The 22263-nt window shown below is 42.8% G+C and overlaps 1 protein-coding gene across 1 annotated transcript; it reads left to right on the forward strand.

Moving 5' to 3' along the window:
* Positions 1-16965: 16965 nt before the first annotated feature.
* On the forward strand, positions 16966-19596 carry LOC114464464 (NLR family CARD domain-containing protein 3-like; the record flags this gene model as incomplete). The annotated part of the gene is made up of 3 exons (XM_028448688.1): positions 16966-17167; positions 17367-19170; positions 19248-19596. Coding segments are annotated over 3 exons (2355 nt in total), but the record flags the coding sequence as incomplete, so codon positions are not given.
* Between the last annotated feature and the right edge of the window lie 2667 nt (positions 19597-22263).

A 22263-nucleotide genomic window follows, 5' to 3' on the forward strand; every position in this document is an offset into this window, starting at 1 on the left:
CCTCTTGGTCCTGTTGCCACTTGGAACGGCTCTGGAGAGATGGTAAGTAGTTCCTCATGAAATGGATCCAAAACTGGTCCGCTAAGACCTGGCAGTGTCGCCATCTGCGACGACTGAGAAGATCTGTACCGGAATAAATAACTTGAGGAGTGGATGGGTCCAGCCGCCCCATCAGCAGCATATTGGGAGTGATTGGATCTGGGTCTGCCACATCCGAAGAGGTGTAGCCAAGGGGCTTGGAGTTGATGATACTCTCCACTTCTGCAAGGATGGTTCGGAGGACCTCATCGGTGACTGTTTGGGATACTAATATGGCGTGAAGCGCTGACTTGATGGTGCGGATTTCTCGCTCCCAGGAACCACCAAAATGAGGTGCACTTGGTGGGTTGAAGCGGAAATGGATTTGCTGGCTGGCGAGTTTTGACTGAAGATCGGGGGCAAGGGAATTGAAGGCCTCTTGAAGTTCTGAGCTGCCACCTTTGAAATTTGTGCCTTGATCAGACAGTAATTCGTGAGGCTTTCCCCGTCTAGAGATGAAACGACGTAGACTCATGAGGAAAGAATCACTGTCCATGCTGGCCAACAGATCTAGATACACTGCATGTGTAGTGAGGCATTTGAATATTATACCCCATCGCTTCTCATTGTGCCTCCCTATATTAATGAGGAAAGGGCCAAAACAGTCCATGCCAGTTGAATAGAATGCTGGGTGGTGTAACCTTAAACTGGAAGGTGGGAGGTCGGCCATTTTGGGAATGATGGGTTTTCTGCGCCACTTGCGGCACTCTGGACAGTGGTGTTGGTGCTTGCGGACGGCCTCTCTGCCTCGCAAGATCCAGAATCTTCTGCGCAGCTCAGAGAAGACTCTTTCAGGACCCGGATGAGCGAGCTTGCTGTCATAGTCTGCAATGATCAGCTTCGTGATGGCATGATGAGGGTCTAGAACAGTGGGATGTAAAGTGTCTGAGCTGAGGGATTCACAGCGTCTTAGTCGGCCTCCAACACGGATTAACTGAGTTTCTGAGTCATATTCTGGAGCCAAGTGATGAGCCTACTACTGGACGGAATGGGCTTTTGTAAGGAGATGAGAGCAAATTCCTCTGGAAAACAGTCACGTTGCACTTGTCTGATGAGAGAGAGTTCAGCTTGTTTGAAAGACTCAGCTGTGGGTTTAGAGTCAGTGGCGGCCCCGTGGCATGCTCGGACGGTGGCTTTCAGTAGCTCTTGGAAGTTGTTAAACTGGCTAACATCAGGCAAAGGTGAATAGGTGGGGGCGGAGATCAGGCCACAGAACTTGGCTTTGCGCAACTCGGCTGAACCCTCAGGGTAGGTGACGTCTGGACTGGATGGCCAGGCTGACTCATTGGCATGAATAAAGGCTGGTCCGGATCTCCAGCGGCTGGGACTCTGGATCTGTGAGAGGGTCAGTCCGCGAGTTATATCATCAGCAGGATTCTCACTGGAGGGGACATAGTGCCATGAGCTGCTCTCAGTTAACTCCTGGATATCCGCCACTTTAGCACCTACAAACACCTTGTAGCGGCATGAAGGAGACAGCAGCCAAGCCAACACAGTGGTGGAGTCGGTCCAGTAGGTGATAGAGGAGATGGAGACTGTGAGCTCTCGTTTCAGGACTGCACCAAGCTGGGCTCCGATGTGAGCAGCGCAGAGTTCCAGCCTCGGTATGGACTGTTGGCGGACTGGGGCAACACGTGAACGGGCCGCTAGGAATGTCACTTGGACTTCACCCTCGGCGCTGACAGTACGCAGGTAGGCAACCGATCCATAGGCTCTTTCTGATGCATCTGAGAAGATGTGGATGCTCTGGGAGGCAGTTGGCAGGTCGGTGTCTGAGTGAACATAACAACGATTGATAGTAACATTAGGAAGTAATGGTAGTTCACTCACCCACGCTTGCCACAGCTGGAGCAGACCCTCTGGAAGATGAGGATCATCCCGGTCCCGTTTCTTTCCCCAGAGGCTCTGCACCAGGATTTTGGCTCTGGTCGTGTAGGGAATGAGCAGCCCCAGGGGGTCATATTGTTGGGCTAGGACTCGGTAGATGTTGCGCATTGTGGGCTCAGGTTGCTCTGTGTGGCGAAGGCGATAGGTGAGAGTGTCGGTTTTGCAGTGCCAGTGGAGGCCGAGAGTTCGTTCTGGTGGATCTGCACCTTCCACTGACAGCTACAGATCTATGCTCTCGGATGTGAGTTCAGGTGGCAGGTGACTGATGATGTCTGGAACGTTGGTGGCCCATTGCCGCAGTTCAAAGCCACCCGATTGGAGCAAAGTCTGAAGTTTGAGGATGAGTTGCTTTGCTTCTGAAACTGATGAGAAGCTTTGGAGGAGATTGTCCACATAAAAACAGTTCTCTACTGACAGCCGAGTATCTTCATCGGGACTGCTGTGGTCAATGACATGCTTTTGGAGGGCAAAGGTTGCGCAGCAGGGACTGCAGGTGGTGCCGAAAGGGAGCACCTGCCACTGGTAGATGTCGGGCTTATTGCTGCGGTTCATGTCCCTCCAGAGGAAGCGGAGGAAAGGCTGATCCTCTGACAGGAGGCGGACCTGATGAAACATGCCTTTGATGTCGCTACTCACCGCAGTGGGATACTGCCTGAAACAGAGCAGGACACCGAGGATACTGGAACCTAGGGTTGGCCCTGGCAGTAGGTGTTCATTCAGGCTGGTGTTGTGGAAGGTGAATGAGCAGTTGAAAACAATGCGGTCCTTACCATTGTGATGGACCATGTGATGTGGGATGTACCATGATTTTCTGCTCTGATCTTCAGATGATGTGAGATTCTTAATGTAGCCTGAGTCCACCAGCTTCTTGATTTCCTGGCAGTATGACGCAGCCTTGACTGGGTCTTTGGCGAGACGATTCTCTGTGCCTCGTAGGTGACTGAGGACGGCTTCCTTGGGGGCATTAAGAGGAGGAAGACCTTCCTTCCACAACAGAGGGGTACCGTATCTCTGGACATCGTCAATTTGAACTCTGATCGTCTTCTCCTCTAGCAGTTTGATGGCCGTATTATCCTGTTTGGACCTGGTGATGAGTTTCTCATTTTGATAGGGAAGAACGTCCATCTGCCACAACCTGGACACGTGACTGAGAAGGTCAGCAGAGGAAGTAGGAGTGTTGATAAGGAGAAACTGAGGGGTGGAGGTCTGGTGCAGCAGGACTTTGGCAGGACCTTGCAGAGTCCAGCCAAGACGAGTATTTAGAGCTGCAGGACCCCCTGGTGGACCTAGGTGCACAGGCTCAACTGGAGAAAGAAGATGAGGGTAGTCTGAACCGATGAGGAGAAGTGGCTGTGCTTGGCTGAATGAATGCAGCGGGAGGCCCCTGAGATGACGATACGTTTTCTGCAGGGCCTCGACAGGATGAGAGTGCTTGGAAAGACCAAGCTCTACCGCAGTGAAGGCTTCATGGATGCGAAATCGCTTCTGGGGATGGGCAGATGAGAATATAGAGAAGGACACCGACTTTCCTGAAATAGTCTTCACATCTTGACGAATAGTTCTAAGCGCTAAGTCTTCACTCTGTCCCTTGAGATGTAGCTCTTGAGCGACACTGTAAAGCAAGATCGTGCGCTCAGAGCCATCGTCGAGAATGGCATAAGTCTCTAGTCTGTGTTTACCATTATGGAGGAAAACTTTGACCATTTTCAGCAGTACACAGCTACTTCTGAGATCTGGATCGAGGTAGTAGGTAGCTGGTTGTCCAGACTCTGGGGCTGGACGTGCTGCCTTTGTTGCAGGAGTGTTGACCTCGTGCAGTATGTCAAGGTGAGTCTGATTACACTGCTGACACTTACCTTTGAGGTAGCATTGGGCGGCGAGGTGGTTTCTACCACATCTCCAGCAGCGCTTCCCAGTTTTGATCCATGACACTCTCTGATCAGTGGAGAACTTCTTAAACTCTGAACATTGATTGAAGTAATGCTGGATGTCATCGCAGAAGGGGCAATACTTCTTAGGTTTCTCAAGTTTGGAGCTGACCTGAGGTCGAACTTGTAATGAAGACTCAGGTGATTTAGGAGCAGGATCAGAGCTGAGCAAAACTGTGGTAGGTCGTACACTGGACCTCTGCAACTTGGGCTTGAAGGCCTTCTGGCGTTCGTCTCGTGGGGGCCGTGAATGGCAAGGTGGATAGTCCTCATCCTGAACACGAATCTCATATTCAAGCTAATTGGAGAAGTGCACCAAAGTTGGTATCGGAGTGCTAAGAGGGTTTATGTAGCGCTTGAACTGTGCTCTGAGTTCATGCGGCAACTTGGACAGAAGTCGTGAGGTGTGTGACCCGCAATCCAATTCAGTCTTGCCTTCCTTGCCCAGTTGATCTAACATTCCGACCAGAGCTCTGATTTTGAGGCCGAAGAGACGAAAACTTCGACTGTCCCCACTTCTGATTGGAGGCTCAGCCAGAACCTCATTGATGCGCTGCAGTGCTAGTTTGTGAGGTTGTCCATACATTTCAGTAAGTGAGGCCATTGTCTTTGAATAGGGAGTTGGACTATTACTATAAGAGTCTGCAATGAGGAGAGCATCTTCTGATTTGAGGTGATCAACTAGTATTTGGTATTTGAACCACTCAGTTGCATCTCTGGGCAAGAGGTTATTGAGCGCTATCTTGAGGCGGGCAAACTGACGTGGATCTTCATCTGTGAAACATGGAATGTTAGGCTTTGGCCCTCTGTATGTCATCTCCACCGAGGGTGGATTGAGGGGAAGAGTATACGGCTCTACATACGATGGAGCGGATTGAGACTCGGCCTCATATGAAGGTAGATATGACACCGGAGGCGGTGGCGGAGGTAGCAGCAGGTCAGCTGGAAGTGGAGGAGGTAGAGGCTCGCTCCAAGGAGGTATTGGTATTGTTTCAGGCCAGGGTGGAGGATCATCCACTGGTGCTTGAGGATTGTAGTTAGGAGTAGATGTTTTTTCTGAAGGACGATAAGGTCCATATAAGGTGGCGCTGTCCTCATACTGAGTCGAATGTCTTGGATCGAGATGTTGAGGCTGAGGCTGAGGCGCTGATCCCAGGGAGAGAGAATGGAAAAGACTTTGCATATCTCGCCTGAGTTGGATGTTCTCCTCTTTCATCTCCTGCAGAGCTGACATGACTGCTTCGGAGCTGAGGTTCTGAGGAGTGGGTCTAACTGGAGCAGGAGGTTGGATAGCTGCTCCCTCAGTGGAGTGGCCATGGAGTGTAGAAGAGGGAAGATGACGTGGCGGGAGATTCACCAGGAAGTCATCGAGGTAGCGAGGCCGACGGACATCACGGCGAGGACGAGTGTGATCCATGGTAAAGCTGAAGAAACTGAATATCCGGCTTGAAGGACCATGTAAAGGAGGTGTCAGGAAGGAGCCCCAAACTTGTGACCTCAGATAAGACTGTAATTAGGACTAATTCAAATTCTTCAATCTCTCCAGGTTGTCCGGCCAGAACAATGAGAAAGACAGGATTCACACTCATGCAACTCTTTATTGCAGGTTGCAATAGACGGCGCTGTACATGATGTTCATGTTGTTCATGTTTTCTAAACAAATGGAATAAACAGAATAATGAGTGATGGTTACTAAGACTAAATGATAATAATAAAGAAATGCAATAATAAGAAGTCTAAATGACTATACTCTATATAAATGATTAATTCACTGAAGTGTAAAAAAGGACACAAAACCTAAATATACATGTATACCTTAGTTACACTGTAAAGTAGTTGTTATAGTAAACTCTGATAACCAACCCAAAACTACAAAACCGGGATTATAATGAGGCTTGGCAAAGAAAGGGTTAAATTTAGCTGAACCCTGGCAAATGGCTGAGATGCATGCACACATCCACGTGCATCACACGGGTAGAGTGAAGCCTGCACATTAACAATATGCTCACAGAGAAACACGGTGAATACTGTAAATAAACTACACTAAACAATAGACAGGCAATACATATGACATGAACTTACATTCTCATGGATGCATGAACACATGAATGAAGAAGAAAAGAGGTTATTCCATGCAACTGCTGGAAGAATTGAACATTTCTCCCCGAGGAAAGATACCTGCGCACTGACTTGCCTGAAAGTTAGGACGGAGGATACTGACTCCTGATTGGTGGAGAGAACAAGGAAGTGAATTGTGATTGGTTGCTAAGCTGTAACAAGGCAGGGCTCTTTACATAGATATATGAAAACAGAAAGTGAAACTAAAATAAACTAAATTATACTTTGCAGATATATTCTGAAAACATACTAAATTTGTGTGTGTGTGTGTGTGTGTGTGTGTGTGTGTGTGTGTGTGTGTGTGTGTGTGTGTGTGTGTGTGTGTGTGTGTGTGTGTGTGTGTGTGTGTGGTGTGTGTGTTCTCGGACCAGGAAGCAGCTCATACCTGGACCTGGACCTGGACCTGGACCCAGCTGGGTGTCCTTTGGAAGTAACGAGTCCATGGACAGACTCCTTGACTTCAAAGGTGGTCCATCTACTGACCCACAGTGAGTCCACATAAAGAAGGTTGCTGGTTGTCTTCCTGATGGTCCAGGGCCTCATTTATTGATCCGTTCATAGAACTGGTTCTAAATAAGTTCAGACCAATGAAATGTAGAATGTGCACCAGTACAAAAAGAATCAGTATTTATGAAGCGTGTGGACAGAGGTCGTACACACAGCAGTGTTGATTCATCTCTCAGTCCATATGGACTAAAGTGTCAATCACTTTTCTTTGTTTTCACACTAAATACAGTCACCAACTATTTCCTCAGTCACTAGTTATTATTATTAATAATTATACATTATTATAATTAGTTCACCACCTGATAAACACTAAACAGCACATTTTTCAAACACTAACACACTTTAGGACCAATGCTTGTTAACAATATAAAATAAACTGTATTAATCACTGATCTATGAATGGATCATATACTGTGTGGTAAACAGAGGAGATAAACACGTATATTTATATAAACATATTATTACTGATGGTTTAAACACATGGAGACTGTGATCATCTCAATAAAAAGTACAGGATACTTTACAGTTTTTTATTGATAACAATCATTGGTGGAAAGTGAAGTCACATGATCTAAACTCTAACACATGTCCATCTGTCCAAAGCACAAATGTTGTTAATTACTGTAAATGACTGATTTAGTCTTTATTACATCATATACAATCATTTAGAACCATCAAAGATCTTATTTTATAATCAAACCTGACATAAATCATTCAAAGTTAAAGATTAGATGTATTTAATGTAATGCTCTTTGTTGTTTGTATTGTGTAGTTCAGTGTGTGTTTCCATGGTTACACTATGTGTTAGTGTTGTGGTTCAATGAGCTTCTGTTGAGACGTGTATGATGTGTTTAGTTGATGATGAGATTAACTGTTGATCTGAGATCATGATGGACATGTGTTAGAATTTAGATCATGTGACTTCACTTTGCACCAATGATTGTTAGCAACAACAAAAAACTGTAAGACACGCCTCCAATTGACCATATATGGTAGCAGCATCACTTTAAGAATGAGTGAACAGTGTGTGTGTGTGTGTGTGTGTGTGTGTGTGTGTGTGTGTGTGTGTGTGTGTGCGTGTGTGTGTGTGTGTGTGTGTGTGTGTGTGTGTGTGTGTGTGTGTGTGTGTGTTCAAGGACCTGGAAGCAGCTCATACCTGGACCTGGACCTGGACCTGGACCCAGCTGGGTGTCCTTTGGAAGTAACGAGTCCATGGACAGACTCCTTGACTTCAAAGGAGGTCCATCTACTGACCCACAGTGAGTCCACATAAAGAAGGTTGCTGGTTGACCGCCTCCAATTGACCATATATGGTAGCAGCATCACTTTAAGAATGAGTGAACAGTGTGTGTGTGTGTGTGTGTGTGTGTGTGTGTGTGTGTGTGTGTGTGTGTGTGTGTGTTCAAGGACCTGGAAGCAGCTCATACCTGGACCTGGACCTGGACCTGGACCTGGACCTGGATCTGGACCCAGCTGTGTGTCCTTTAGAAGTGACCAGTCCATGGACAGACCCAATTACTTCAAAGGAGGTCCATCTACTGACCCACAGTGAGTCCACATAAAGAAGGTTGCTGGTTGTCTTCCTGATGGTCCAGGGGCCTCATTTATTGATCCGTTCATAGAACTGGTTCTAAATACGTTCAGACCAATGAAATGTAGAATGTGCACCAGTACAAAAAGAATCAGTATTTATGAAGCGTGTGGACAGAGGTCGTACACACAGCAGTGTTGATTCATCTCTCAGTCCATGTGGACTAAAGTGTCAATCACTTTTCTTTGTTTTCACACTAAATACAGTCACCAACTATTTCCTCAGTCACTAGTTATTATTATTAATAATTATACATTATTATAATTAGTTCACCACCTGATAAACACTAAACTTTTACAGCACATTTTTCAAACACTAACACACTTTAGGACCAATGCTTGTTAACAATATAAAATAAACTGTATTAATCTCTGATCAATGAATGGATCATATACTGTGGTAAACAGAGGAGATAAACACGTATATTTATATAAACATATTATTACTGATGGTTTAAACACATGGAGACTGTGATCATCTCAATAAAAAGTACAGGATACTTTACAGTTTTTTATTGATAACAATCATTGGTGGAAAGTGAAGTCACATGATCTAAACTCTAACACATGTCCATCTGTCCAAAGCACAAATGTTGTTAATTACTGTAAATGACTGGTTTAGTCTTTATTACATCATATACAATCATTTAGAACCATCAAAGATCTTATTTTATAATCAAACCTGACATAAATCATTCAAAGGTAAAGATCAGATGTATTTAATGTAATGATCTTTGTTGTTTGTATTGTGTAGTTCAGTGTGTGTTTCCATGGTAACACTATGTGTTAGTGTTGTGGTTCAATGAGCTTCTGTTGAGACGTGTATGAAGTGTTTAGTTGATGATGAGATTAACTGTTGATCTGAGATCATGATGGACATGTGTTAGAATTTAGATCATGTGACTTCACTTTGCACCAATGATTGTTAGCAACAACAAAAAACTGTAAGACACGCCTCCAATTGACCATATATGGTATCAGCATCACTTTAAGAATGAGTGAACAGTGTGTGTGTGTGTGTGTGTGTGTGTGTGTGTGTGTGTGTGTGTGTGTGTGTGCGTGTGTGTGTGTGTGTGTGTGTGTGTGTGTGTGTGTGTGTTCAAGGACCTGGAAGCAGCTCATACCTGGACCTGGACCTGGACCTGGACCCAGCTGGGTGTCCTTTGGAAGTAACGAGTCCATGGACAGACTCCTTGACTTCAAAGGAGGTCCATCTACTGACCCACAGTGAGTCCACATAAAGAAGGTTGCTGGTTGACCGCCTCCAATTGACCATATATGGTAGCAGCATCACTTTAAGAATGAGTGAACAGTGTGTGTGTGTGTGTGTGTGTGTGTGTGTGTGTGTGTGTGTGTGTGTGTGTGTGTGTGTGTGTGTGTGTGTGTGTGTGTGTGTGTGTGTGTGTGTTCAAGGACCTGGAAGCAGCTCATACCTGGACCTGGACCTGGACCTGGACCTGGATCTGGACCCAGCTGTGTGTCCTTTAGAAGTGACCAGTCCATGGACAGACCCAATTACTTCAAAGGAGGTCCATCTACTGACCCACAGTGAGTCCACATAAAGAAGGTTGCTGGTTGTCTTCCTGATGGTCCAGGGGCCTCATTTAATGATCCGTTCATAGAACTGGTTCTAAATACGTTCAGACCAATGAAATGTAGAATGTGCACCAGTACAAAAAGAATCAGTATTTATGAAGCGTGTGGACAGAGGTCGTACACACAGCAGTGTTGATTCATCTCTCAGTCCATGTGGACTAAAGTGTCAATCACTTTTCTTTGTTTTCACACTAAATACAGTCACCAACTATTTCCTCAGTCACTAGTTATTATTATTAATAATTATACATTATTATAATTAGTTCACCACCTGATAAACACTAAACAGCACATTTTTCAAACACTAACACACTTTAGGACCAATGCTTGTTAACAATATAAAATAAACTGTATTAATCTCTGATCAATGAATGGATCATATACTGTGGTAAACAGAGGAGATAAACACGTATATTTATATAAACATATTATTACTGATGGTTTAAACACATGGAGACTGTGATCATCTCAATAAAAAGTACAGGATACTTTACAGTTTTTTATTGATAACAATCATTGGTGGAAAGTGAAGTCACATGATCTAAACTCTAACACATGTCCATCTGTCCAAAGCACAAATGTTGTTAATTACTGTAAATGACTGGTTTAGTCTTTATTACATCATATACAATCATTTAGAACCATCAAAGATCTTATTTTATAATCAAACCTGACATAAATCATTCAAAGTTAAAGATCAGATGTATTTAATGTAATGATCTTTGTTGTTTGTATTGTGTAGTTCAGTGTGTGTTTCCATGGTAACACTATGTGTTAGTGTTGTGGTTCAATGAGCTTCTGTTGAGACGTGTATGAAGTGTTTAGTTGATGATGAGATTAACTGTTGATCTGAGATCATGATGGACATGTGTTAGAATTTAGATCATGTGACTTCACTTTGCACCAATGATTGTTAGCAATAAGACACGCCTCCAATTGACCATATATGGTAGCAGCATCACTTTAAGAATGAGTGAACAGTGTGTGTGTGTGTGTGTGTGTGTGTGTGTGTGTGTGTGTGTGTGTGTGTGTGTGTGTGTGTGTGTGTGTGTGCGTGTGTGTGTGTGTGTGTGTGTGTGTGTGTGTGTGTGTGTGTTCAAGGACCTGGAAGCAGCTCATACCTGGACCTGGACCTGGACCTGGACCCAGCTGGGTGTCCTTTGGAAGTAACGAGTCCATGGACAGACTCCTTGACTTCAAAGGAGGTCCATCTACTGACCCACAGTGAGTCCACATAAAGAAGGTTGCTGGTTGACCGCCTCCAATTGACCATATATGGTAGCAGCATCACTTTAAGAATGAGTGAACAGTGTGTGTGTGTGTGTGTGTGTGTGTGTGTGTGTGTGTGTGTGTGTGTGTGTGTGTGTGTGTGTGTGTGTGTGTGTGTGTGTGTGTTCAAGGACCTGGAAGCAGCTCATACCTGGACCTGGACCTGGACCTGGACCTGGATCTGGACCCAGCTGTGTGTCCTTTAGAAGTGACCAGTCCATGGACAGACCCAATTACTTCAAAGGAGGTCCATCTACTGACCCACAGTGAGTCCACATAAAGAAGGTTGCTGGTTGTCTTCCTGATGGTCCAGGGGCCTCATTTAATGATCCGTTCATAGAACTGGTTCTAAATACGTTCAGACCAATGAAATGTAGAATGTGCACCAGTACAAAAAGAATCAGTATTTATGAAGCGTGTGGACAGAGGTCGTACACACAGCAGTGTTGATTCATCTCTCAGTCCATGTGGACTAAAGTGTCAATCACTTTTCTTTGTTTTCACACTAAATACAGTCACCAACTATTTCCTCAGTCACTAGTTATTATTATTAATAATTATACATTATTATAATTAGTTCACCACCTGATAAACACTAAACTTTTACAGCACATTTTTCAAACACTAACACACTTTAGGACCAATGCTTGTTAACAATATAAAATAAACTGTATTAATCTCTGATCAATGAATGGATCATATACTGTGTGGTAAACAGAGGAGATAAACACGTATATTTATATAAACATATTATTACTGATGGTTTAAACACATGGAGACTGTGATCATCTCAATAAAAAGTACAGGATACTTTACAGTTTTTTATTGCTAACAATCATTGGTGGAAAGTGAAGTCACATGATCTAAACTCTAACACATGTCCATCTGTCCAAAGCACAAATGTTGTTAATTACTGTAAATGACTGATTTAGTCTTTATTACATCATATACAATCATTTAGAACCATCAAAGATCTTATTTTATAATCAAACCTGACATAAATCATTCAAAGTTAAAGATTAGATGTATTTAATGTAATGCTTTTTGTTGTTTGTATTGTGTAGTTCAGTGTGTGTTTCCATGGTAACACTATGTGTTAGTGTTGTGGTTCAATGAGCTTCTGTTGAGACGTGTATGATGTGTTTAGTTGATGATGAGATTAACTGTTGATCAGAGATCATGATGAACATGTGTTAGAGTTTAGATCATGTGACTTCACTGACTTCACTTTCTACCATCGAATGTTAGCAATAAGACACGCCTCCAATTGACCATATATGGTAGCAGCATCACTTTGAGAATGTGTGAACAGAGTTTTTTCAGTGAATTCTGACACGACCAAAGCTATAAATGTGTGTGTGTGTGTGTGTGTGTGTGTGTGTGTGTGTGTGTGTGTGTGTGTGTGTGTGTGTGTGTGTGTGTGTGTGTGTGGGAGCAGCTTCAGGTTGGACTGGTTCTACATATTTTATCCAGTGAAGTAATGAGGGTGTGTTAGAGTCTCAGCATGTGACCAAACAAATGGTAAAAACTCCTCATGTTGGTGGTTAAAGTTACCAACAAATGGTTTATCAGGTTATCAGTGAAGCTGTGCTTAAAAACAAGGTACTTTACGTTATGTTATGAATGAAAAAATATAATAGTTTTGGTAACACTTTAGATTAGGGAACATCTATTAACCATTAATTAGTTGCTTATTAGCATTAGTAACATATTGGTTCTTAATTAGTCATATTAAGTACTTATTAAGTACATATAATGCCTTATTCTTATTAATGCCTTATTATACACTTAATGGCAGTCTCACAGTCCAAACATGGTAGCATGTTGAGATCATAATTCATATACAACAACTTCCTTACTTACTACTAATAAGTAATAATTATGAGTTTATTGAGGGAAAACTCTTATTTAATGGCTTACTGGTTGTATATTAAGGCCATGCAGAATAAGGCATTAATAAGTATTTAATAATGACTAATTAAGAGTCAGTATGTTTAGTAATAGGAATGCTAATAAGCAACTATTTAATGGTTAATAGGTGTTCCCTAAACTAAAGTTTTACCATTTGATTTATTTCAAGATCTTAATTTTATATAAATTACTATAAAATGACAAAACAACAAAAGTGTACAACAATTATTACAACGTTGCTGAAAACTGAACGTAGTGGGCACCATCGCTCCGTAGGGGAGCTAAACTACAACGTTGGGGGTCCCTACGCTCAACAGCACTGGAGAGAACCCTGGAAATGTTACTTTTTTTTCCCACAAAATATTGTAAACAGAACTTTACAAATACTACTGTAAGGTTTTTTTCTGTCCTTTCTATTCAGATCATTGAATTGAACAGATCTGAGGACAGATTACAACAATAATACTTTTTCTCAGTGTAGTTTATTCTTAGAGTTAGGGTTAGATTAGAGTTAAATTATATGTAATGTATGAGACTTGTGAGTGTTTGATGAATAGTTTGTTGAACTCAGCACTAAACATTAAATTCAAATGAAGATAGGTAGCAGCGGTGCTGTTGGATGCTGTTGGATGTCACGTTCAACACTGCAAACGCTCCAGGTGCAGGTGATCAGTGATGGAGGTGTAGAACTGATCACCTCCTGATAATGTGATAGTGTTGATGGGTTTAGTTCCTCCTGCTCTGCTCTGTGACTGATCAGCCTTTCTGGGAGCCAATGACCTCAGGTTGGTTAGGGGGGTCATTAGCCCCAGCTTCAGTACGTAACCGTATCCCTCTATGACCCATAGAGATGTTGTAATAAATCATCAGAGGTTGATCAATCATTTCTAATCATTGTAACACTCACCAATGGAGGCTCAGACAGCAGCTGGATGTGCACTGGGATGGCTTTAGTGCACGTTGTCTGTCGCTCCAACATTTACAATCACAGCATTAATCAGTCACTATATTTTGGGGGAGGAGCCACAGATCAGCTCCATCTTTAGACGTTCTCTTGCAGAGAGCACAGCTCTCCAAATCCTCCAATAGTTGACAATAAGACATGTCAGCACATTCCAAGTGTTCTTTTCAGCTTGTTCTGTCAACGCTGTGTTTATAACCTGTTACACCATTTACTCACACCATGTACTATATTATTATATTAATAACTTTTATTAATTAGAACAAACAGAACGCATGAGGTTTGACATTGATGAACACTCATAAACTCTGTGTTCTATCTGTAGTTTCACTGTATGAGGCCATTATTGTAACAAAACTATGTGTGTGCGTGTGTAACACAATCTGTGTGTAGAATTAGGATTTATAAACATAGTTGTCTGTGTGTAATTCATTCTGTGTGTCTGTAATCACATCTGTATGTGTGTGTCATCAAACCAGGACATTCTATTGGTTGTCTCTGTACATGTGACTTTTGGAACACATTTGGAGAATAGCCAACTTTTAACTCTTGTAACTCCTCTTGTAACTCCTGTAATACCACTAGAAACCAGCAGTTGTCACTGGTACCAAGTGACTGACCCTCCAACTGGAGGCATATATTATATACCTATGTCATATAACATATAATATAACTTATAACATATCACTTATTAATAAAATGCATTTATAACCAAACCACCTCCACCAACGCAGAAGAAGAAGAAGAGGAAACTACCACTAAATAAATCAGAAGAAGAAGAACAGGGGAAATGAACACTGTGTACATGCACCAATACAACTTTATTTATCTTAACAAAGAGATCAATAAAGCTGATCAGTTACGATGCGTCTCTATGGATACTAGATGATGACAGAGATCTTCATTATAACGTCTGTAGTTGATGACAACATCACGTTCACTTGATAAATCGTTGCCTCGGCTCCTTGCGACAGTGAGACATATAATAATAACTAAAAATACTAAAAATAATGATAATATATATTCCATCAAAGACAGAACAGACAAACACATATGACACCAATTCATGTACTGTTTGTTCTTTGGTTATTTATTTAGTGTAGGAAGAGGACCAGAGATAAACACTGATTTCACACGTCTTTAAAACGTTAAAGAGAAGGTTAAACTCACTCATAGTTCACATCTTTTCACGTTGTTTGTTCCTACATGTAACACTATTTTAGTAACAGTTGGTGGCAGCGTGGGTAACATTTGGTTCAGTTTGTCTCAGATAGTGTGAACTGTAGCACCTGGAATACAGTGTGTGTTGACATTAAATAATCTGGTGTTCCTGGTTATTGAATCACCAATAATGAGTGACTAGGAATGTGTGTGAACCTATTACACTGACCAGGAGCGTCTGATGGTGAGAGGGTCACTGATGGGTGCTAGGGACCCTCCATCGTCGGGGTCGGCCGGTGTGGAAGCGGTGCTTGTTGATGGCTGTAGGGCTGTACGTGGAACCAGAGTGTCTCTGTACTGCTGCTCTGAGAAGTTTTAGACGGGCTATGGAGGATTTGGACTGATGGGAATTCAGTCCCAGCAGTGGTGGAGGCGTTTTCCTGGTGGTTGTTTCAGTCTCTCAATTGGACTGAGTTTGTCTCCATTTTCGTATGAGAGGGCTTCAAAACTATTATGGAGAGTAAGCAGAGGAGGGACAATATAAATAAATAATTTCACAGTATTTTCCACCTTTATTGTGACCTATAACCTGCACAATGCAATTGAAAAACAAACTGAAACATTTCAGGGAGATGAAGTAAAAATTTAAAAAAAAACTGAGAGAATGAGGTTGTTAAAGTGTGCACACCCTCTTATACAGACCCTTTATTAAAAAAAAAAATTAATATCATGGAAAAGTTGTTTAGTTTCCATAATTTCATTCAAAAAGTTAAACTTTCATAGATTATAGAATCAGGGTTCACAGTTTAAACAATTTCAAGTATTATTTGTTTATTTTTATTCTAATGAAATGCTAAGAGCCCACATATATCAACCTAGAGCATCTTGCTTGGCTGCACAGTGACACACATGGTGGTTTGGCCATGTCCTTCACCTACCTCCTGACCATCTGACGAAAGCTATTCTCCAGTTTGACCCAAGGGCAGCAGGTTGGAGACAACCTGGAGGCAAGCCCCGCCCACAATGGGTCAACATCATAGTAGGTGATTTCAGACAACACAGACTTGTTGTGGAGGATGCAGATCTGCTGGTACGGGACTGCCAGCTTTAGAAGAAAATAGTTCACCTGGACCGCCCTCAGCACAGGAGCCTTAGTTAATTAGTTTTATATGTGTATGGTGTTTTCATAATTATTTATTATTTTTGTATTTATATTGTGTTTTAAATGTTTGTCCTATTTAGTGTGGTGTGTTAAAAGCCAGAAAGAAAAGTGGCCCATTGAGAGTGGTAAGCACCCCCAATAAAAAAAAATAATCAATTTTGATGGACTATATTTGTTATTTGAAGTGATGTTGATGTAAATCTCAGCAAACAGTGGAAGGTGAAAGAGAAAAGGCTTTGTAGGAATGGTCTCCAGTGTGTAGGTGAGTCTTAGACAATGTGTGATCTTCAGATTTATGAAGGATTGAAGACAAATAAAGCCTCAGTCCAACAGACTTGTTCTCCTGTTCAGTGGAAACATGCTGAGATGTTCCACACGTGAGCTGAGCTCCAAAGGCTGCTCCACACTCACTGCACTGTGGCTCTGCAGGACATCACCCACTGTTACTGATGTTCACATGATGTTAGCAGAGCTTCCTGTGCTTTCCTCCAGCTGCTCCTCAGCATGTCTGAGTGTCTGTGTCTTCTCCACAGCAGCTTGGAGGGTGTGGATGGTTCCTCTGGAGCTGAGCCTGACTCCATCTTTACGGTGTGTACGTCTACAAAGACACTAAACCTGTGTCAGTCTGTGATCAAACCACTGTACACACACACACACACACACACACACACACACACACACACACACACACACACACACACACACACACACACACACACACACACACACACACACACACACACACAGAGAGAAGGCCTTCACTCATCACCTTTAATGTGTTTGTGTTCCAGCTGCTGGAGGACAACATCATCAGCTTTGTTAAGGCTGAACTCAAACACATGCAGAAGATTGTGGATGGAGATGATCCAGAGTGCTCAGAGAGTCAGATGGAGGGTGAAGATGAGGAGCAGAGGAGGAGCAGGGAGGCCTTTCTGAACATCACACTGTATTTCCTGAAGAGGATGAAGCAGGAGGAGCTGGCTGAGCGTCTGCAGAGCAGTAAGAGCATGTGAACATCTTCACTGTGAGGAACATCACATGAAGGACACAAAGCTGGCTTTTCTTTTTCAAAGCATGATTCAATCAGTCACATTTAATCTGAGGAACCATCCAGACTGAGATCATCACACACTTTGATCTCCAATGTTCAAACCTGCTCTATCTTCTCCACTCTAACATTAAGTTTGTCTTCATTCAGGAACAAAGGCTCATCGATACCAACGTGAGCTGAAGTCCAAGCTGAAGAAGATATTCCAGTGTGTGTCTGAGGGCGTGGCTAAAGCAGGAAGTCCAACCCTCCTGAAGGAGATCTTCACAGAGCTCTACATCACAGAGGGAGGGGGTGGAGAGGTCAACCAGGAACATGAGGTCATACAGATAGAAACAGCATCCAGGAGATCAGACACAGCAGAAAGAGCCATCACACTAGAAGAGCTCTTTAAAGCCCCTCCTGGAAGACCTCGACCAATCAGGACAGTGATGACAAAGGGCGTGGCTGGCATTGGGAAAACACTCTTAACACACAAGTTCACTGTGGACTGGGCTGAAGACAAAGCCCAGCAGGAGGTCCACTACACATTCCCACTGACCTTCAGAGAGCTGAATGTGCTGAGGGAGAGGAGCTTCAGCTTGGTGGGACTTGTTGATCACTTCTTCTCTGGAAGCAAAGAAGCAGGAATCTGCAGTTTCCAGGATTACCTGGTTTTGTTCATCTTGGATGGTCTGGATGAGTGTCGGCTCACTCTGGACTTCCTCAGCACTCAGACCCTGACTGATGTCTCAGAGTCCACCTCAGTGGAGGTTCTGCTGATAAACCTCATCAGAGGAGAACTGCTTCCATCAGCCCGCCTCTGGATAACCACACGGCCTGCAGCAGCCAATCAGATCCCTCCTGAGTGTGTGGACATGGTGACAGAGGTCAGAGGGTTCACTGACCCTCAGAAGGACGAGTACTTCAGGAGGAGGTCCACAGATGAGGAGCAGGTCAGCAGGATCATATCCCACATCAGGACGTGTCGTAGCCTCCACATCATGTGCCACATCCCACTCTTCTGCTGGATCACTGCTACAGTTCTGGAGGACATGTTGAAGAGCAGAGAGAAGGGAGAGCTGCCCAGGACTCTGACTCAGATCTACAGCCACTATGTGGTCCTTCAGAACAAAGTCAAGATGGTGAAGTTTGATAGAGGAGCTGCCACAGATCCACACTGGAGTCCACAGAGCAGGGAGATGATGGAGTCTCTGGGAAAACTGGCTTTTGAGCAGCTGCAGAAAGGAAAGCTGATCTTCTATGAGAGTGACCTGACAGAGTGTGGCATGGACCTCAGAGCAGCCTCAGTGTGCTCAGGAGTGTTCACACAGGTATTCAGAGAAGAGAGCAGCCTGTACCAGGACAAGGTGTTCACCTTCATCCACCTGAGCCTTCAGGAGTTTCTGGCTGCTCTTCATGTCCATCAGACCTTCATCAGCTCTAAAGTCAACCTGCTGGAACATCAACCACTGAAGAAAAACTCATGGATGTCTTTATTTAAAAGAACAACTCTGAACCTTCTCCATCAGTGCGCTGTAGACGAGGCCTTACAGAGTCCAAACGGACACTTGGACTTGTTCCTCCGCTTCCTGCTGGGTCTTTCACTACCGACCAATCAGAGGCTCCTCCAAGGCCTGCTGACACAGACAAGAAGTGACTCACTGACCAATCAGAAAACAGTTGAATACATCAAGAAGAAGCTGAGAGAGAGTTTGTCCACAGAGAGAAGCATCAACCTGTTCCACTGTCTGAATGAAGTGAATGATCACTCTCTGCTGGAGGAGATCCAACAGTACATGAAATCAGGACATCTCTCCACAGAGAAACTGTCTCCTGCTCAGTGGTCAGCTCTGGTCTTCATCTTACTGTCATCGCAAGAACATCTGGATGTCTTTGACCTGAAGAGTTTCTCTCCTTCAGAGGAAGCTTTTCTGAAGCTGCTCCCAGTGATCAAAGCCTCCAAGAAAGCTGAGTATGTTACTTTAGAGGAACATGTCTTTAATTCTGTCACAGACAAACATCTGTAAGGTTTCTCTGATTCTTCATCAGGTTGAGTTTCTGTGGTCTCTCAGAGAGAAGCTGTGCAGCTCTGTCCTCAGTCCTCAGCTCTCAGTCCTCCAGTGTGAAACATCTGGACCTGAGTAACAATGATCTGCAGGATTCAGGAGTGAAGCTGCTGTGTGAAGGACTGAAGAGTCCTCACTGTAAACTGGACTCTCTCAGGTCAGTGGATCACATGTTCCATCAACATTGTCCTGTTCCTTGTCTCCTCACTTGTTTCCTGAGTTGTGGATGTTTTTCTGAATCCAGTCTGTCAGGTTGTGTCATCACAGAGGTGGGCGGGGCTTCACTGGCAGCAGCTTTGAGCTCCAACTCCTCCAGTGTGATAGAGCTGGACCTGAGCTACAACCATCCAGGAGACTCAGCAGTGAAGCTGCTCTCTCAGAGACTGAACACTCTGAGGTGAGACACATCACAGCAGCTCATCACATGTTCACATCAATCCCCATCACATGTGTGACAGAGAGCTGTATCAGAGGAATGTGATGAAGGTGTGAGAGGTGGGACACTAAAGGAGGAGGACTGGGACAGGTTAGAGGGATGAAGGACAGAGATAAGAAGGTAGTGAGGAGTGAGGAGAGGCTGATGGAGAACTATGAGGAGCTGATGAAGGAATAAGAGAGAAGATCAGAGGAGGTGGAACCAATCAACAAGTCATATCAAGTCAATAGAAGAACAGACACTCATCTAAAACACAGCTGTGGTCCTCAGGGTCTGCTCACTCCCTGGGCTCCAAACATAGATTTCTCAGCATTTTTATACATTAAGAAATCAATTGATCAGCTCCTTGTAATTAGTTAAAGATGTCATTTACTGGTGATTTAAAGCAATACAAATTATATTTAAGATTTATTGATTTTTTCTTTATTATTGATCATGTAGGGGTCTGTGGTGTCTGTTTGTTTGATTTATTTAGGTATATATAACATGAGTTGTTTAACGTGTATTAAGTTTAATTTTAAAATATAATTATAATTATTTGTTAATGATTTAGACTGTGCATTTCGGGTCAAACTAACATTTTAGTGTTAATCTGATTGTCTTGTTTATATCTGATTTGTCTCTTTGTTTACGTACATAGTTGAGTTGTTTTTAGATTTAGATTAAGTTGAAATCAGATGTTCTGAAACTGTTTGTCCTTGTTCTGAAAATGACAGCTAACAAGTTGACCTGTATATATTTTATGAATAGATTTATTGAGTATGAATGTGTATAATTATAGTATTACACACACAAAGATAATAAACCATTCTATCATTCCCTCTCTTCACACTGTTTAACAGTGTGACTATATAAAATTATGAAAATGACAAAATATTTCATTCAAACTGTGTTTTGATATGTTATAATAACATAATTTGAAAATTATAATATCAGATTACTTAAAGTAAGCTTGTTAATTTATGTTATTGTTATTTTTCCTTCAATTTTATTTCAAGATATATTCCTATGTTGTTTACCATTGTTAGAGTGGGCCAAAAACTTTTATTTAACTTTATTACATTTATTCGGATTTACTGTTAGACTATGTTTTAATATAAAAAAAAGTATATATATATATATATATATATATATATATATATATATATATATATATATATATATATATATATATATATTTTAGGGATGTAACGATTCACTCAACTCCCGATACGATTCGATTCACGATACTGGGTTCACGATACGATTCTCTCACGATTTTTCCATTTACAAAATGGGACTATAGACAAATTTTTTAGAAAAAATACTGTATTATTTTCCTTTTTTTTCATTGTCAAAAGAATTCTTTGATAAACTACTCAAAACAATGCAATTTAACTAAAAATAAATCTTGAATGAAATAAATAAAGGAATAATACAAATGAAAATGAAGCCTATTAATTTAAATTCTGGTTCTATAATAAACAATGCAAAACTGCATAATAGTTCTTTTTCTTTTAAAAGTGCAACTGAAAATGTATTTTGTGCCTTAACAATTGGACTTTAAAAAAAAAAAAAAAAAGTCATTGCACTGATTTACGTCATATTTGTTTGAAACAGTAGAGGGCGCTGGTAACACAGTGGTCGGTTGGCATGCAGATATCTTGCAGTGAAGAAAAGAAGCTATGCTAGCAGAGAGAGCTAATAGAAAAACGTGACTTTTACAGATATTCAAGTAATATTACAGATATTCTTTCGGTGCTAAAGGGGCAATAAATCATTTATTAACATATTTAAGAGTAGAAGGCGGCCAGAAAGAAAGTATTAGCAGAGTCCGCCCGCCGCCAACACTTCCGGATAGCGCCCTCTGCTGGTTAAAAAAAGTACTGCGATTCAATTGCCAGAAAATTGATATCAACCGTGATACCTATGAATCGATTTTTAACTGCCTTACGATTAATTGTTACAGCCCTAGTTTTTCCCCTTTGTGTTGATTTGTGTCCCTCCCGTAGGCCCACCACCCGCAGGAGGGATCATATGAGGCCGGTGCAATGTGGATCGGGCAGTCGTCCAGGGCGGGGGCCTTGGCGATCTGATCCCCAGCTACAGAAGCTAGCGTTAGGGACGTGGAATGTCAACTCTCTGGCGGGGAAGGAGCCTGAGCTTGTGTGCGAGGTGGAGAAGTTCGGACTCGATATAGTCGGTCTCACCTCAACACATAACAAGGGCTCTGGAACCAGCCTTCTCGACAGGGGTTGGACTCTCTTCTACTCTGGAGTCGCCAATGGTGAGAGGCGCCGGGCCGGGGTGGCTATACTTCTTGCCCCCCGACTTAGTGCCTGTACGTTGGAGTTTACCCCGGTAGACGAGAGGGTAGCCTCCCTCCGCCTTCGGGTGGGGGGACGGATCATGACTGTTGTTTGTGCCTATGGGCCAAACAGCAGCTCGGAGTATCCACCCTTCTTGGATTCCTTAGAGGGAGTACTGGAGAGTGCTCCTTCTGGGGATTCCCTCGTTCTGCTGGGAGATTCAACGCTCACGTTGGCAGCGACAGTGAGACCTGGAGGGGCGTGATTGGGAGGAA

Source organism: Gouania willdenowi, chromosome 6 (assembly GCF_900634775.1).
Source record: "Gouania willdenowi chromosome 6, fGouWil2.1, whole genome shotgun sequence".
Taxonomy (NCBI): Eukaryota; Metazoa; Chordata; class Actinopteri; order Blenniiformes; family Gobiesocidae; genus Gouania; species Gouania willdenowi.